The 18,913-nt window shown below is 39.1% G+C and overlaps 1 protein-coding gene across 1 annotated transcript in view; it reads right to left on the reverse strand.

The window, feature by feature from the left end:
* FRAS1 (Fraser extracellular matrix complex subunit 1) overlaps nucleotides 1–18,913 on the reverse strand; it is a gene marked incomplete at its 3' end in the record, with an annotated part of 480,497 nt that overhangs the window by 270,244 nt on the left and 191,340 nt on the right. Inside the window, exons 5-6 of the mRNA XM_080697854.1 lie at nucleotides 8,183–8,342; nucleotides 6,365–6,498 (exon numbers count right to left, since the gene is read on the reverse strand). Of these exons, the coding sequence (XP_080553980.1) occupies nucleotides 6,365–6,498; nucleotides 8,183–8,342 (294 nt within the window). The remainder of the gene's footprint in view (nucleotides 1–6,364; nucleotides 6,499–8,182; nucleotides 8,343–18,913) is intronic.

Consider the following 18,913-nt stretch of genomic DNA (forward strand, 5'->3'; position numbering starts at 1 on the left):
CAGTAATCAGCAAATCTCTATATTTAAAAATATGATTAATGACATTTCAATTTTGGGTAGGACCGGCAAGGATATATTCAATTATGATTTTCAATATTCTGTAAATAAAAATACTTATTATAGATACATTTATAGTATATTATAGCTAATGGTTCTTGACAAAATATCTTCCTACCACAGTGCTTTTAAAGATATAGAAAGAGATTTAAAAAATCTTCGACCACCAAAAAGTAGGACTGTCTTTCTCCTGCCATTGCTGAGCAAATTCCACTGACAATAAGACATTATGCATTTGCTGAGCAAGCCAATGAGCAAATAGGGACCATCATTTCCTCCTAACATTCTATTTTTCTAGACTAAACAGAATGTGGCCTTCATCCCTCCCTGTGTGGCCACTGCTGTTGGAGGCAGTCAGAGTGCCAGCCCTGACTTTTCACTTTTCCCAGTGTCTTTCTTTATCTCGTCAGAGCCCACACTGTCAATAACAACAAAACACATACAGGTGTTGAAGGAGGAAGAGGAAGCAATAAAAAGCTGGGGGAAGGAGGGTGCCCCACGTGACCATAGTCACAGTGAGAGATGGAAAGAGCTCTTGGCAATACAGACAGGAGATCATAGTTTCTTGTAGTTGTTGTTGTTCGTTCGTTTGTTTGTTTGTTTGGTTCATGCATTCTACATGTAAGATGTCATCCAGGCATGGTGGTGCACGCTCATAATCCCAGCATTTGGGTGGTGGAGACCAGAGGATCACAGTTTGCAGACAGCCTCAGCTACTTAGCGAGGCCTTCGCAACACAGTGAGACCCTGTTTCAAAAAATAAAAAAACCAAAATATAGAGATGGGGGTGTGGCTCAGAGGTAGAATGCCCCTGGGTTCCATCCCCAGTACTGCAAAAAAATAAATAAATAAATAAATAAATAAATAAATAAATAAATAAATGTAAGATGTCTGCACAGTGGAAATAGGAAAAGATCTTGGTGCAGTAGAGCTACATTGAGTGAAAACCTATCAGACCTATGGACGAAGAGACATGCATATTTCCTAGTACGTGGCTATAACTCTAAGAAGAGGAATGGTCCAAGGACGGGCTACTTTCCCTTGAAGTTTTTAAAGTAGTGACCATAGATAGATTTCTCTTGATCAAGACTTTATGGATAGAAAGGAACTTCTTGGGAAACACAAAAGAATGAATTGGAGGGAAAAAAAAATATGTTCCCTTCTACTCATTTTACTTGTTCTTTATTTATTTGGTTGGGTTTATTTTGTACTTGGGGTTGAACATAGGGACATTTTACCTCTGAGCTACACCCCAGCTCTTTTTATTTATTTATTTATTTTAATTTTGAAATATTGTCTCTCTAAATTGCTGAGAATGGTCTCCAACCTGTGATCCTCTTGTCTCAGCCTCCCAAGTACTGAGATAACAGGCATGGAACGCCATGCCCAGATTTCACCATGCCCTACTTATTTCAGATTTGTGTCTAAGACTCTTGAGATATGATTAACAAAACAAAAGATGAGAAAAGCAATCAAATTTACTTAACAAAAGTTTTACCAGACACAAGAAACTTCATAAGGAAATAACCCAAAGAAACAATTAAACTGGAGTGATTTTTATAGTAGATATGAAGAATACACAGTCATGGAGAAATAAAAATTGGAAAATAGTATGATCTAATGGTAATAAATTGGGGTAAAGGTCACAGGGCCAGTTTAAATCCTTCTCTATGTCTACAAGGATAAGGACGATACATTTCTTGGTACACGGAGGGCACCTCTCACATGAGGATCTTAGAACCTGCTTCAGAGGAAGGTCAGGGAATCCTTCCATGTTTTATAACTGGCTTCAGGAGAGAAGCGTAGGCAAAAGGTCAAAGTAACCTTCCCAATACTGCCAGTTTCCTAAATTCCTTTTGCTTAAAATATTCAATATGTGAAGGTGCCATATTTGGGTGTAGCATGTCTTGAACTTCATCAATAGAAAAAACAACCTTCCAAAGAGTCAAAGAAAAAGCAGACTTCTGAACACCATTTGCTACCAGATCTAAATGGAAATGTTTTAAAGACATTTTGTAAGTTCAGTAGGATGCAAGAATGTGCGGTCTTTTTATCAAACAGAAACAGGAAGCAATAAAAAAGAACAACACTGGGATGCACCAATGATAGGATAAATGAGGAAGAATTAAAAGAAAATTGAGGCACAATTGTCAAGTTAAAATTAAAACTGGAGGGAGTAAATATAAACTCAAGGAACTCTCCCCATCTGCCGAGAAAAGACACAAAATGAACAACGACAAGAGAGAGTATGATTGATGAAGAGGGGGAAAGAGGAGGGCAACCTAAGACTTATAGATGTTTCTGGAGAAACCAAAATAGTTAGAACAGATGTGATTAATCAAAACCAAACTGAAAAAGACAGTTCAAAAACTAGAATCCAATCTGAAAGGGCTCTACAATATCCCAGGCAAAATCTGTGGAAAAATAATTGACACAATCTAGTTTGATATGGCAATAGGAGCTGACACTGCCCCCCAGGTGACCCTTGCACAGAGGTGACCCTCAAGCCCATAGGACAGAGTCCTCAGATAGTCAGCTGAGCAGGGTGTGCTGGCCACTGATGGCTTGGTTATTCCTTAACTGACCCTGGACATCCAAATGGGTTTAGAGAAAGGCCAGGTACATACTGGTTAACCATGGCCCAGAGCATATCCATTGTCTACCTTAGCACATAAACACTTTTCTCCTACCTGCCTTGGGGTATGAGGAATCTACCTGCTTGCTGCAGCTCAAGACACACCTCTGTCTGCAAGTCCCCAATAAATTGTACTTTGTGCAATCCTGGATCCGTTTGCCTTCCTCTTCAGTCTCATAGCACCTTCCCACCTTTGGTTGCCAAGTCTCATGTTCAGGGACTAGATCTTTCTGAAACAATACCTGAAATAGCAATATTCTAAAAGATGTCTGAACTGTAAAGATAAAGAAACATCCTATAAGAATACAACAGGGTAAACCAGCCACATATAATGTAATAGAAGACAACTGCAAAATTTCATGGGAAAGAGTCGGTAGAACTGAGATAAGAAGATATTATAGTCCCTCCAAAGTTCTTATCCAAATGGTCTTTTTTGTATAAATGTAATGAAAATATAATTCTCAAATTCACGGAGGCTTAGATATCAATCATTTATTTCTTGAAAAAAATATCAAAAGATGAAGGCAACGCTACTTAGATCAGTTAATATTGCGAATAGGAAAACTGTGGTGCTTTAAAACTGGTGCTAATACCATTGGGTGCAGCTCTCATCAAAGGATTAAAAATATCATTTTAGTGAGCCAACAAAAAGGTAAAGAGCCTACAGCTTAGTTCACAAGGCATCTAGACAGAAGTTGAAACATGCAATATCAGTATAAATTTAATCCCTCATTAAGGGAATAACTGCTATTTGAAGATAGGGAATTTCTCCTTTTATTAGGGATTATCATCAAATTTTAGAATATGATTATAATTATAGGGGAAAACATCCACATTTGCCTATCAAAAGACTGAGACAAATAACCAAAGAAAGAAATCCACCATGACCTTTTTGAATGGTGGAAATATGATGACCATTTTCTTTCTGCTTTCTACTCTTTGCAAACTTTCCTTAATGAGTACAAATTCCTTTTATAATTAAAAAAGCCCAAAATCCATTGTTCTAAAAATCATGGAAATTCTTGAAGACAGGCTGTATATTTTTCTAGAGCTTGAACCCTGGAAAATACATTTCTACTGATAAACTTGTGTTTTCCTTACATTTAATAAACTAATGCATATAAAATACCTGTAACCATGCTCAACAATGTGAGCAAATGTTATCATTATTGTACATAAGTGCTGTGTAAAATAATAGTTTAATCTGCAGTGGCTTGTGAGAGACTCAGACTGCAAAGCCCAAGGATAAATTTATTGGGCTAAACAATAAGTTCAAACTGACCTTAGTTTGAGCCACTGTATAAGAGTAAGTTTGAGTCAGCCTTATGAAGTGAGACAAAGTACACTATGATTGTTTAAATGTCTGACACCGCGCCCTGAAGTATGAAAATAATAACTTTTTCCCATCCTTGGCAATCCTGCTTGCTTGACTATGCTCTTGCTTTTCTGCCAACAAAAAAATTATAAAAACTATAACAAATCCTAAATAAAATGGAGAAAGATTGAGGGAGAGGATTGATCTTGTGTGGCAATTCTTTTCTCATTTCGACCTTGGCTCTTTTCTCACTGGCACACGAACCTCGACTCTGCTAGGGCTGGACCCCGGCACTTCACATTTCAGAAGGCAAGGTAACAGGATGCTTAGAAATATGAGTCAGGCGGCCGGGCGTGGTGGTGCACACTTGTAATCCCCACCCTTGGGAGGCGGAGACAGGAGGATCATGCAGGTTCGAAGCCAGCCATGCACGCTGGCTTAGGAGACCCTGTTTCCAAATAAAAATGTAAAAATAGGTCTGGGAGTGTAGCCCGGAGGTAGAAGGGCTTCCAGGAACCTCAATACCACCAAAAAAAAAAAAAAAGAAAGAAAGAAAAAGAAAGAAATATGAGTTAGGTGTGGTCTTCTGGGATTGTAAGGTAGAACTGCACAGGTTAGAAGTTCTGATACTTTCTAATTGTACCTTAAACAAGCCACTTACCCTCTCTGCAACCTCAGTTTATCAGATATAAAATGGGAATGATAATAGCTCCTACCCCACAGGTATGTAAGGAGAGTTATAAAACTCTTAAAACTAATGACTGGCACATACTAATCATACAAAATGTAGTGGTGGTGCTCATGCTGGTTGCAATGGTAATTTTGGGGTGATGTATTGCATCACTAATACCTATTCTGTATCAACCCTTTACATCCTCAGAACATCCAGTGTTTAATAGTGATGTTAAAGCAAGAAAGTGATTCTAAATGATCTGACAGTTGAATTAAAATAAATGTATGTCAAAAACATAGATGTGATGCAAGAGTGATCAAAATGAACCTATTTCCAAGTTGTCAGAGCACCTGCATATCAATTATCTCTAAAGCATGATACCAAATTTCATCTTTTTGCATTAAGTATGTATATCGACACAGACTCTAAGGGAATACTATGCATGAAGCAAGCATTTATGTTTAATGTTTCTTAAAATGAGAAATAGTGCTTTCAATTATTCTAATATCTGCCCCCCTAATATGCAATATGTGGATGATTTTTGGAAGGTTGCCAATAGGGTGTCCCTCCATGACTGTTTTTAATCTCCCTTATTGGACAGTGGAAAATGCTTATTTACCTTTCCTACATAAGAGGATTCACCCCCTGAATAGGTAAATCAAATACCCCAACATCATGGCACCCTGCAAATCCAAAAGCAGCAAACAAGATGCTGTGTGACTTCACCATGAAGCTCATTTGTAATCTTGAAGCCAGGACACAGCTTGCTGATGAATCAGAAGATGTAGTGTGGGTAATACAATCTAGCCTTTCAATTAGAGACATTTTCCCTCTATTTGGCATTTAGCATTTCATGTCTAATTGCCTTTTGTCTGCCTTTAAAAATATTGCCCAATTGACACAATATGCCATGTTATTGATTTTGTTTTATTTGACACAAAGTGCTGCTCTGTATCAATGAAATGTTGGCTCCCAGCTTTTCCTTAGATCAAAAATGAGCAATTTTTCAACTGGAGGCAAAACTCCATTCACAGTTATCTGTCAACTGCCATGGAACATCCATAGGAGCCTCCAGAAGAGCAAAAATCTACAAAGTACTATATATATCACATTTATTTTTTATTGATTTTCTCTTCCAAATTTGTGTGAAGTGCCTAATGTTTTGAAAATCAGATCAGCTTTAAATGAAAAGCAAGATCCCACTAGCTTAAATATCCCCAGAGAAAATCTTTTGATAATTTGAACCATTATCCTGTAAGAATTAAATTGTGTACATCTGGATAATCATGTTCAAAGACATGTATATGTCTTTAAGGAGCAGAATACACCTATGCACTGGAAGACAATAACAAACCTGATCGTATTACCAAATTTTCCAGATGTTTAGCTTGACATTTTTGGAACATCTGCAATTCAAGCTGGAGGCTTCCTTGTGTGTACCCGAAAGGCTCAATTTCATTATGTAACAATTAGCCTAAATGGCTGTAATTAGACCTATCTGTAGATTCTAAGGGGGAAGAAACATTCAGAGGTGGTCTCCAAAAGTGTAAGGAAAACAAAATAGTCATTGCTTCTTGTATGTAGTGCTTCCAAGGCCCCTACATAACCTCAGATAAAACTCTGAGTCCTTGAGCAGCGAAGTCAACAGCCTGTGACGAATCCACTCTGAGGTGTCTTCCCTTACCTGGTTACAAAACAGAGGTGGACACTGAGCCGCGAAGCACTGCACGACCCCATTTCTGCACATACACTTGGCACAAGGGCTCAACCGCCAGTCCTCCCGGTCCTGAAACACACGGCCTTCGTAGGAACAGGATTCTGGAAAGTCAAAGAAACTGGCATTAGTGGGAGGATGGCAGGTGCTGATCTCAGGGTTAAATGCACAGGGGCCCCTTAGTTGCACCCATAGAGGAGGGCAGGAGGCCCCTTGGAGTTTTGTGCTCTGCACTAGCTCCTTGAAATCTCCAAATTGGTATTTTGTAAATGAAGCTGGCTGGGGCTTAGGGCTCAGCCCAAGCAGAGTCCCATCTCTCACTGCCTTTCAGGATTATCCAATGCCTGTTCTCCAGTAGCTATCTAGAGACTGCTGCCACCCTCCAACTTTAACAGGGACGTTAGTGCAGGTGTCAAGAGGGTGAATTTGCCCAAAGCACCAAGTCACGGGGCAAGCCAGGGCGACCAGAGTCTCCATGCACCCACTGAGTATCCCCAGCACCCAAGAAGCACAATATTAAATGGCAAATAAAAATCATTACAGGTTGAAAGAGAGACAGACAGAGTCAGAGGCAGAGAAGAAGCTCTTCTCCTGCTTTCTGAGCAAGATACCCTGCTTTTGCACAAATGAACGAGCTGAAGTTGGCTGACCCTCCAATCTCTTGAGGCAAAATGCTTCCTATGTCTTACTTATGGCAGGCCAAAGAAAAGCCTGGCAAGACCTAAGAGAGAATTCCACAAACACAGACAACATCCTAAGAGAATTCCACAAACTCAGACAACATCCTCCCCATGGCACCCCCAGCCTTGTTGATCATGTGTTTTCACTCCCAGGGTTATTTGGTCCAATACAGCTGTCTTTTTTTTTTTTTTTTTTCCCCTGGTGGGTAATAACCAAAATGCACAGGCAAGCATTCCACTTTCATCATTTCCTGGGCACACTTCTTAATCCCTGGAATAGTTTTCTACAGCAAAGAATTACCAGGAATGGAACAACTGGTAACTGGGGGGAAAAACAGGGATCTTTTGTCTTAAAGGGAAAAGGCAAGAATAGAGTATAGGTTGCAGGTGCTACTGCAAAAAAAAAAAATAATCTAGACATGATAAATCAGGAGAGAGCATAATGCAGCAGTGACAATAACTCCTGTTTATCATGACGTCTATATTTAGTTATAAAAAATGAAAGGGGATATTGATATCTCTAAAGTGTGATAAAAGGGGTACATGAAGGAAGCAGAGAGTCCAAGGAGAGGACCTGGCTTGAGTGCCTTGGTTTATAGCAGGAATAATCTCTTCAATGGGAATGCCACTGAAGAGAATGGAAGACCCCCTTCTTCCTGTGTATGTTTCCCAGAATGGTATTAAGTCATCTCAAACTCCAGCCAGTAGAATTTGTGCCATAAATACTACATGGGTAATAGACTTGGCGTTTCTCTCCACCAAAGGGACAGAAAAAACTACCCTTAGCCTTATGGAATCATATCAAAGGATCATTTCCTTACTCCTTTACCCTCTTGGGAGCTCTAAATGTCAAGAGATGCGGCTAGCCAAGGCAAAACAAATAAATCAGGGGCTCACCAAATACTAGGCATGGAATTGAACTTAGAGATTTGTTCTGATTTCACTCTCTGAAGTCTTTCTCCCTGCCAAGTGCAAGGCTACACTTTGGTTCTGGTAAGGTAGGGATAAGATATCTTTGAGTCTCATTGAGCAAGAAAAGAAAGGAGTTGGGGTGCCACCGTGTACCCTTAAAGGCAAAGAGGGTCCCTTTTTACAAACTCATACTCACTGCCGGGGCCCACACAGACCGGACAGCAGCTTCCTTCGGGGATGAATTCCAGTTCCTGGTGTCCACACGACAACAATGGGCACGGTTGTGGGGCGCATCTTACTTCCCCATGAGTGCAGGAGCACATGCTGCATGGTGAAGAGGCCCACTCTGTTCCATGCTGTGTCAAGGAAGAAAAGAAAAAAAGGATCAGTCCAGAAAATGGGCCTTTACCAGCCAAACAGAAACAAGCATTCTCTTATACAAACTGAGGACGGAGCTCATGAAAGGTGGAAGAAGGCTCGGAGCTTGTGAGGTGAAGACTAAGGTTTGCAACATTCCAAGTTGGAAACCAGTTTAAAATGTATGTTTCTTTCTTTCATCCCAAAGATTTTGTATTTGAAAATTTCAGGAAAACATTAAAAATAAAAATGACTCAAATCTCATCATTTAAAACATTCTATAAAACCCAAAGTAAAATGCACACAAATATATTCACTGTGTCCTTTCTTTCATTTTCTTTTTTGCTTTTGTTGTTGTTTTGGGTGGTTTATTTGTTTTGCAAACACAGTCTAGCTAAATTGTTGAGGCTGGCAGTCCTGCGATTTCCCAAGTACTGGGATTACAGGCGTGATCCACCATGCCTGACATACTGGTTTTTATTTTTTAATGGTTCTATTACTATTATCATCATTATTATATTTGAGACAGGGTCTTGCTATGTTGCTCAAGCTGGCCTTGAACTTCTGGGTTCAAGCAATCCTCCTGCCTCAGCCTCCCAAGCAGCTGGGACTACCAGTGTATGTCACTATCCCCTGCCTATTATTTCATCCTACCTAGCCCCAGCAATGCTAGAGACTGAACCCAGGATCACATAAATGTTATGTACCTGTCTTACCACTGCTTTTTACATTTCCAGCCCAGGTTCTATAGTGAGGGTTTAAATATCCCTCACTCTAATTGATTCCTTTCTTGGAGCTTACTTTTCATCCATAGGCCTATTCATTCATTCATTCTTTCATTCTCTCTCCCTCCCCCCCCTCTCACTTTCTCTCTCCCTCTCTTGCTCTCTCTCTCTCCTTCTCCTCCCCCTCCCTCTCCTTTCCATTGTCCTGGGGAACCTGTGGTAGCCAGTGGGAGGCACCTGCTCCAGTTGTCTCATAAACTCTACAGAAAGACATTCCGTGTGAGGATGTCTAGCCACACAGAAAGAATGCTCCCACCCCACTGTATTTGTGGATCTATGCTCTAGAAGCCAGCATTTTAGCCAGGTTCTGAGCTATCATATGATTTACCAAGTATACAAAGTATCTAATGAGCTCCTCTCAGATGTGATGCAGGATGAACTACTATGTTTAAAGCTACATGTTGACTGATTAGGGACTATATACTTAACTGCTAAATATACTAGGAATATGTTCTTAACTGCTGAATAAAATATGGTGGCCTTTCCCATGATATAGGGAAAGATTAATTTAATGAATGAAGTATTCTCTAGGTTTTCCTCCTGCAACATTTTCTTATAAAAATAGAACCTAATTCCCTTTGCCTCAAATCTAGCATGGAACTGACATTTGATTCAGCCCAAGTCATATATGCACTTTTATATTTAGGTGCTCAGCCATCTAAATATAATCTGGAGGTTACAACTGTAAGTATCATTGAGAAGCATAGAAAATAAGCATCCTCTCACTTCTGAAACTCCTATAGTTTTGCATCTCTCACAAATACCAAGGTGCCCTGTCTTACCTGAGTGAGTCAGCACTCCACTATTCTGCAAATGTTGCCAGTTGCAAGAAAGCCCAGACCCATATGACGGAATCACTAAAAACCTAGGCTGTTATTAACGATGACAGTAACAGGTAGTTGGAATCATCCAATGATTTAGGAACCCTGTCCTCTATTTATTATCATGATTACTCTCCTCTAGATATTTACACTGAGAGCCCAAGGGGCGATCCCATGTGAGAGCACTGAGTCAGACTAACCAAGGATTTCCTTGGCCACCTGCACAATTTCAGGTCCTAGCTCAGTGCGTGCTGCCTTGGGAACAGGTGTAAGTGATTTACCCTTTGTCAATCTCACCTTCCTTGACTATAAAATCAAAATGGAATGACAACATCCCCTTCCCTGGGTTCTTATAAATATTGGATATGATAGCCTGCTAGAGAGCTGGAGAAGGGTATGACATGGAGACTGCTCATTCAAGATAGAATGTGGGCTGCCAGGGACTGGAGCAGCAGGGAGAGGGGAAATGTTGGCCATAAGGCACAAACTTTCAATTAGAAGATGAACCAGTTCTGAGATCTAATGCACAGCATAGGTGGTGTTTGATATATTAGTCTGATTGTGGTATCATTATACAATGGATATCAAATCATCACATTGGACATCTTGAATATATTCAGTTTTTATTTGTCAATCAAATAAATTTTATTTAGAATAAAAAAGAGAAAGTATTCGATCCTCTCTCCTCTTCTGTTGCATGAGCTCAGAGTCTTCCTCTCTTGTTTATACTTCTGTGTTGATTTTGAGTGATAGGAATAGGCATGAATATAAAGGCCAAAGCTTCTCCCATAAATCTTTACTTCTGCTATAATTACATATAAAATTTCAAATTTAGTACAGCATATAAATGAGCAAGTTCACAAACTACAGGCTAATACAGACAGGGCCATTGGACTTTATGGGCCATTGACCTTTATGTTTAGATAGGCTTAAGCATAAAACAAAGGAAGAAACTTTTTGATGAGTTAAAAACTTTAAATCTGTCAAAAATAATTTACATACAAAATTAAAAGGCAAATGACAAACTGATAAAAAACTGCAAATGATAATTGATTTGGACCCAACTATACTATGTAAGGGAACTCAACTAAGATAATGGCAATAAGCTTATAACTTATAACTTTCAACTTCATCAGTTGCACATAAATATTAATTAAAATTAACATTAAATGACATTTTTAAGATCAGAAAGGGGAAGGGTTTAAAATTCACAGTATCTAATGTTGGCAAAGCCACAGTGAAATGAGATTCTTACACCCATAACATTCCCTCACTATAGAACCTGGAATAACACCAATTGGTGGGACCTAGTCTAATAGTCATACTTTAAGGAGACTGCCTTGTCTCCGAGGTTCCCACTGGACCTATTTCTAAACACAGACATTTAAAAGTGGAATTTTAATGACATTAGGAGTCACAGCTTCAGTACCTATAATCTTTAGACACTTTGTCCTACTAATTTCACTTTTTAAAAATTATCTTAGCGGGCATGGTGGCGCACGCTTGTAATCCCCGCGCTTGGGAGGCGGAGACAGGAGGATCGCGCAGGTTCAAAGCCAGCCACGCTGGAGTAAGAGGCCCTGTTTCAAAAATATAAAATAGGTCTGGGAGTGTAGCCCGGATGTAGAAGTGCTTCCAGGAACCCCAGTATCACCAAAAAAAAAAAAAAAATTATCTTAGCCAGGCATGGTGGCACACACCTGTCATCCTAGTACATGGGAGACTGAGACAGGAGATCATAGGTTTTTTAGCCCGACATGGCAACTTACTGAGACCCTATTTCAAAAAATAAAATAAAATAAAATAAAATAAGTCTGAGGATATAGCTCAAAGGTAGAATGCCCCTGAATTCAGTTCCGAGTACCACAGAAAAATAAAAAGAAGAGCTATCTGAGCTGGCCATGACACATGCCTATAATCCCAGTACTTGGGAGACTAAGACAGGAGGATCAGAAGTTCAAGATCAGCCTCAACAACGTAGTGAAACTCTGTTTCAAAATAAAAAAATAAAGTAGGGCTGGGGGTGTAGCTCAGATGTAGAATGCCCCTGGAATTCAATTCCTAAAAACAATAAATAAATAAATAAATAAATAAATAAGAGTTATATAAAGAATATGGTCAGTGATACATAAAAAATAATAAATTAAAAAATTCTATCTTAACTTTAAAGTGAAATTAGAAATATTTTAGTAAAAATTGAAAGCTACCCAAATGCCTAATAACATGGAATAATATTCTTCAAGAGTGTACTAGAGAACTGTTTATAATATGTTATTAAAAAAAAGTCAGGATATAAACCATATATACAGCATAAATCTAATTATCTTAAACCATATGTGTATGTGTATTTATACATAATCTATCTCTACTGCCACCCACTTCAAAAAGTCCAAAAGAATATTAACAGTGGTTTTCAGAGTATTGGAATTACTTGTGGATTCTTTTCTGCCTCTACAGTTTTTTGTTTTCCAAATCTCCACCAATAAAATATTCTTATTTTTGTCATCACAAAGCAAATCACCATTTAAAACATCTAATGAATTGTTTATATAGCTTAAATAAAATAAAATTAGAAACTTTATAAAACAACTTGAAGTGAAGTACTTTAACTTTTGGAGACTATGTCTAAATGTTCATATATTTCAGTTCATTAAAACAAAAGCTTGTTTCTATTACCATTAAAAAAAAACCCTGTTGTGACTTCCCGGAAGATGGAGACTGAGGGAAACAGTGCACACCAGTCCTGCTGACACCCAGTCTCCATTGCCTCAAAAACAGTGTTCTTCAAAACCAGAAAATATTATTAGAAGAGGAATAGAAACAATAGGTACAACAGGTACAACAGACAGGGAAAAAGAAGATTAGAAGACCAATCAGAGATCAGAAAAGAGACCCACCCACCTTGTGGTGCTGCCACCTTGCCTCACAGCACCTGACTCCAAAGACAAAAATGAAGTGAGCAGCTATAAACCATCAGGTTGCAAGCCATCAGTTCTTCCTGTGCAAACATGGCTGCAAACTCCAGCAGTGGTGGCCGAGCTCGCCACATTCTCCAGAAATCAAGAGCAGAGCTCTACACCAGAGAAGAGACCGCCTGCCTGGCAGCCTAGGGTACCACCGTGGCTCCATCTTGCCTCATTGCACCCGACTCCAGGAATGAGCAGAAAAACATCCAAGGATCTGAAGTAGGCAGCTGCAGATCACTGGAATTGTGAATCATCAGTTCCTCCTACAAAAACACCGGCTACAACTTGCCCAAAGGCATAAGAAACTAAAAGGCAAATCAATATGTGGGACTTCATGAAACTAAAGAGCTTCTGTACAGCAAAGGAAACTATCAAGAACCTCAACCAAAAGTCAACAGAATGGGAGGTTTTTGCCAACCACTCCTCCGATTGAGGACTAATATCTAGAATATACAAAGATCTCAAGAAACTTAGCACTAAGAAAACAAATAACAAAATCAAAAAATGGGCAAGTAAATTAAATAGACACCTCACAATGGAAGAAATTCAAATGGCCAATAAATGCATGAAAAAATGCTCAACATCATTAGTAATCAGAGAGATGCAAATCAAAACTAACCTGAGATTTCACCTAACTCAACTAGAATGGCAATCATTCAAAACACAACGACAAATGCTGGTGAGGAACTCTAATATATTGTTGGTGGGACTGCAAATTAGTGCAACCACTTTGGAAAACAGTATGGAGAATCCTCAGAAGAATGGGAACAAACCTACCATATGATCTAGCAATACCACTTCTGGGTATCTACCCAAAAGAAAGGAAACCAAACTACAAAACTAATGCATGCATATCTATGTTCATAGCTGCACAAGTCACTATTGCCATACTATGGAACCAGCCAAGATGTTCATCAACAGATAAATGGATTACAAAACTGAGGATATGTACACAATGGAATTTTACTCAGTCATAAAGAAAAACACAATTACATCATTTACAGGGAAATGGATGGAACTGGAGGACATGATGCTAAGTGAGATTAGTCAGTCACAAAAAATAAGAAATCGAATGCTCTCCTGAATATGCGAAAGCAAGGGAGAAATGGGTCATAGGAGGAACTCTAGATGAAGAAGAAGATTCTATAGATGAGCAAATAAGGTGACCTGAGGGGACGGGATGGGGGAAGAGGGAAATTCTCTAATGCACATGATGTACTTTAACAAACATATCAAGGAGGGAGGAGGAGGAAATGGGGCAGGAATTGCATAAGGGATAAATGGGTGATATGTGCATGTATGTCACCACCATCTTGTATCCCATTAAGATGTATGACTACAATACACCAATAAAAAATTTTTAAAAAACACTGTTGTTGGACTTCCAGGAAGACGGCAACGGAGAAAAGTGGGGCTTAAGAACCCCGCTAACAACCAATCTCCATTACCACAAAATCAGCGCCTTTCATAGCCAGAAAACACCATCACCAGAGAAACAAAAAAATCACCAGGCTCCAGAGAGAAAGTGGACTGAGAACAGAGCTCAGAGCCACAGAGGAGATACACTGGCCTCATGCCCGAGGCCGCGGCAGCAGCGCCATACTGCCGGCGGCAGCGGCGAACTCAACGGACGGCTACAGCAAGCCGAGGTGAGCCACTGTGGAACAGCCAGGCAGGATTTCTCGCCGCAGGTAAAATCTAAAGCTCCCAGTGGCTGAGCTCAGCACACGCTGCAGGGATTAAGAGTCGAAATCAAAACCAAGAAGAAATACGCCAGCCTCACAGCCGAGGGCGTAGCAGCGGCACCATATTGCCACCTGCGGCAGCAGCAGGGAATTCACCAAATCCAGTACAGCTACATCTGCATACTCAAGAACAGTGAGGCAAATTGCGGGCCACAGAGGAGAAATCCCAGTACTGTACTCACTGGGACTTGACCCAGTGGGGGAGGGGCGGTGGCAGAGATATCACACCATAGGAGAACGTGCAACCTGGCACCCCCCACAGTCTAAAGCAGCCTCTATTGACTCTCTGGGTCGGAGACTCTGTGATACAACCCAGTAAAGGAGTAGTGGGGTCTGAGATACTACAGACTCGAGATCCAGAACACCTTAAGTGAAGTCATAGTGACCCAAGGGAAGAACCCAGAGAAGGCACAAACTTCCAAAATCATGGGAAAGAGGAATAATACTGGAGCAATGAATGCCCACAAGCCCACAACATCAGAACCCGATAAAACAGAAAATCAGAGATTTCTAGAAGATCAAATCAGGAAAATAACTGTAGAAATAATAGAGGTGCTTCGAAAAGAACTCAGAGAGAGCCAAAAAGAGATAAAGGATGCAATTAATGAAGTAAAGGCCTCAATTCAAAGCACAAACAACCGATTAGAACACATGGAGAACAGAATCTCGCTCTTAGAAGATGAGCAATCCAAAAATGAACGCATAGTTTCTAATCTAGAAAAAAATATCCAACAGCAGGAATCTGATATTGAAGAAATATGGGCCCATTTTAAGAGAGCTAACCTAAGAATAATTGGAATAGAGGAGGGAAAAGAAAGTGAAACCAAAGGGATCAACAATCTCTTCAAGGAAGTAATAGCAGAAAATTTTCCAAACATAGAGCAAGAGGTCAATACACAGGTCCAGGAAACTTATAGAACTCCCTTTAGATAGGATCGGAGAAGAGGATCCCCACACCACATAATTGTCAAAATGACCAATGTGGAAGCCAAGCAGAGAATCTTAAAGGCAACAAAAACAAAGGGCCAAGTGACATTCAGAGGCAAACCAATTAGAATCACTCCAGACTTCCCAAACCAAGTCATGAGAGCCAGAAGGGCTTGGAGTAACATATTTCAATCTCTGAAAGAAAACAACTTCCAGCCAAAAATTTCCTACCCAGTAAAACTTTCTATCAAATTAGATGGAGAAATAAGAAGCTTCCATGACAAACAGAAACTGAAGGAATTTATGTCTTCAAAACCAGCACTAGAGAAAATACTCAAAGAGATTAACTACAAAGAAGAAATAGGTAACACACACCAGAACCAGAGTAACAAGATTTTCCATCCATCAGACAACTAAGATTGGTTATCTTTGGAGATTCATTATTTATGTTAGTCTTTTACCTATCTCTAAATGGTATTGTTTGCCTTTATTGTTGTTAATTTTTAGGATTTCTTTGGAATATTAATATACCTTCAGATATAGCATTTGGAAATATTTTATCCCATTCTATTAGTAACTGTTAACTCTGTTTACATTGTCTTTGTATATACAATTTTTTTTTTTTAGGGAGTTTGTATACTCTTCTGTTGCCTGTGCCATTGAAATCATATCCAAGAAATCACTGCCAATTTCAATGTTGTGAGGTTTTATGACTCAGATTTTCTCCTAAAAGTTTATAGTCTTAAGATTTATATTTAGGTCTTTTATCTATTTTGAGTTAATATTTGTACATGGGATTAGGTAAGGGTCCAATTTTATTCTTTTCCATGTAATTATTATGTTTCAACAATATTTAGTTAAAAGATTATTATTTCTACCACCAAATGTTCGTGAAAACCTTGTCAAAAATAACTTGACAATATAGGGAAGAATTTTGCTCTAGGCTTTAACTCCAATGGTTTATATATCTGCCTTTAGAATAGTACTACACTGTTTCAATTATTGTAGCTTTATATGGTTTGAAATCAGAAAATATATATCTTCTAGCTTTGTTCTTTTTCAAAATCGTTTTGGGTATCTAGAGTCCATTTTCCATATTAGGATAGATTTTTTTTCTGAAAAATAAATATATAAATATATGATAGTTTCACCTAAAAAAATAGGAAAAAAAATATTCTCTGGTAAGAAAGAAAGGAAAAAGAAATATTGAAATGTTATCTTTAAGTCATCAAAAGCTTGGTATCAGACAAATGAAACTGTTATGTGAGATTATCATTTTTAATTTTGGATAAATTGCTATAATACTAGATGTCAACCACTAAGCCAAGCATGGGAGGGAGGGATGGGGAGGGAATGGGGTGGGGATCGGGTGGGGGCTGACTGGGCGATGTGTGCATGTATGTCTACAAAAGTTTGTATCCCACTATGATGTATGAATACAGTGAACCAATAAAAAATTAAAAAAATAAAAAAACACTGTTGTTTCTGAAACATTTGCAATCATACCACCCTTCAGACAGACCACAAAGATTAGTAACAACCTGCCATCACCAGGGCTTTTCATCTGTAAAATTAAAGGGCTATGTTAGCCAGTCCCTCGACTGCAGTGAAGCTCTGTGATAACATGCATTTACCATTCAACTCAAGAGAAATAAGGTAGGCAATGGAGTCTCCCATCACAGTCAGCCTGAGCACTATGGAGTAAAAAAGAACATTCAATAGGGAAAGCCCAATACTTGAAGCCACAGCCACAGGAGAAGTTCCAGATGGTGATGGAGATGTACAGTGAGACTGAGTCTACTCTCTCATCCCCAGGAACAAGTCACATTAAGACTCCTTCATTTTCTTTTCTTTCCCTACTCCTGTATCTGAAAGAATGATACCTCCTTTCCAGAGTGTTGTGAGAACTGATAATACACAAAAATTACCCAGTGTAGCAATCAAGGGATTTGGCACAGGCTGAATTTTATTTCCATGTATATAAACGATTCTATAGTGTTTCCCATACCCATTCACAAGAGCATTATTTTTAATAAACACTGGCAGCAAAGAAAGCTTTGTAAAAATCAAGAAATAACAGATGCACAGAACGATTCTCCCACAAGACCCAGTGTTCTTAACCTCATTAACATCTTTTTGAAAACATGAGATTCTGACACTGGGCTAAAGCAGATTCTGCAGACAACATCTTAAATACAGTCTTCTGCATAGTCAACTAACAAGTTAGCCTGGCTGTTGACATAAGTTCAAAGGGAAGAGAAGTTCACAAAGCATTTGCTTGGCTTACTGACAGAACAACAAAAAATTTTTCTTTATATAATTTGTTCCTGTTATGAAGTTATAAATCCAGAATACTAAATATCTGGGAATATTCAGAGCATATTATAATTATGGAACAATGCTGCAGAATTCAATATTCATTTCTTCCCTCATGCACATAAATTACTTCCTTTAACCTCATAGACAGGCAAAATGAGCAGCCCTCTCCCTCCTCCCCCTTCCACTCAATGGGATTCAGCACCAGGAAGTTCCACCTGCCATTTTCTTTTCCCAGTGTCTTTTCACACACTATCTTCTCAGATTTGAGAGTATCGGGTGCTTGGATTAAAGTAGTTAAGAGGAAAAGAAAGGAGATTAATTGTTCTTTCCTATCCCTTTCATGATCTGATTTGTATAGGAACTGAAATATATATATATATATATATATATATATATATATATATATATATATGAACCAAGGATGGTGGTACACATCTGTAATTCCAGTACTCAGGAAGCTGAGACAGGAGAATCACAGGTTCAAAGCCATCCTCAGCAATTTAGAGAGACTCTTGGTCACTGAGACCCTGTTCCCAAATAAAAAATAAAATAGGGCTGGTGGAGTAGCTCTGAGGTAGAAGACCTCTGAGTTCAATCCTCAGAACCACAAAAAATGAAAATAAAAATTTTTGAGCAACTCTTTAGAAACACATATTTGATGGTTGTCTCCCTAACAGGTTGGCACAAATCCAACATGAACTTGAAGGGATAATACTGGGAAGGTCATAGAGAAAGTATTCTCCCCAAATCCTAGCTTTAACAATCCCCAAAAATCTCTCTCAAAGAACCTAGAGTCAGCCAGAAGTCTAGATAGGTTTCCTCACTACAGGAACAATTTTGATATGCATTTCAACTTGTTGGGATGCCAGTTGTATAAGATGCAACCTCCCCAGCAAACAGAGGTGTCCTCTAGAGGCTCAGCACTCCACTCCAGGGTGGCCTCCCCATGCACCCAGACCTCATCCCATCTTAGACTTCCTTGGTTTGAACCATATTCTTTGATGACA

This window comes from Muscardinus avellanarius (genome assembly GCF_963383645.1).
Source record: "Muscardinus avellanarius genome assembly, chromosome: 6".
NCBI lineage: Eukaryota > Metazoa > Chordata > Mammalia > Rodentia > Gliridae > Muscardinus > Muscardinus avellanarius.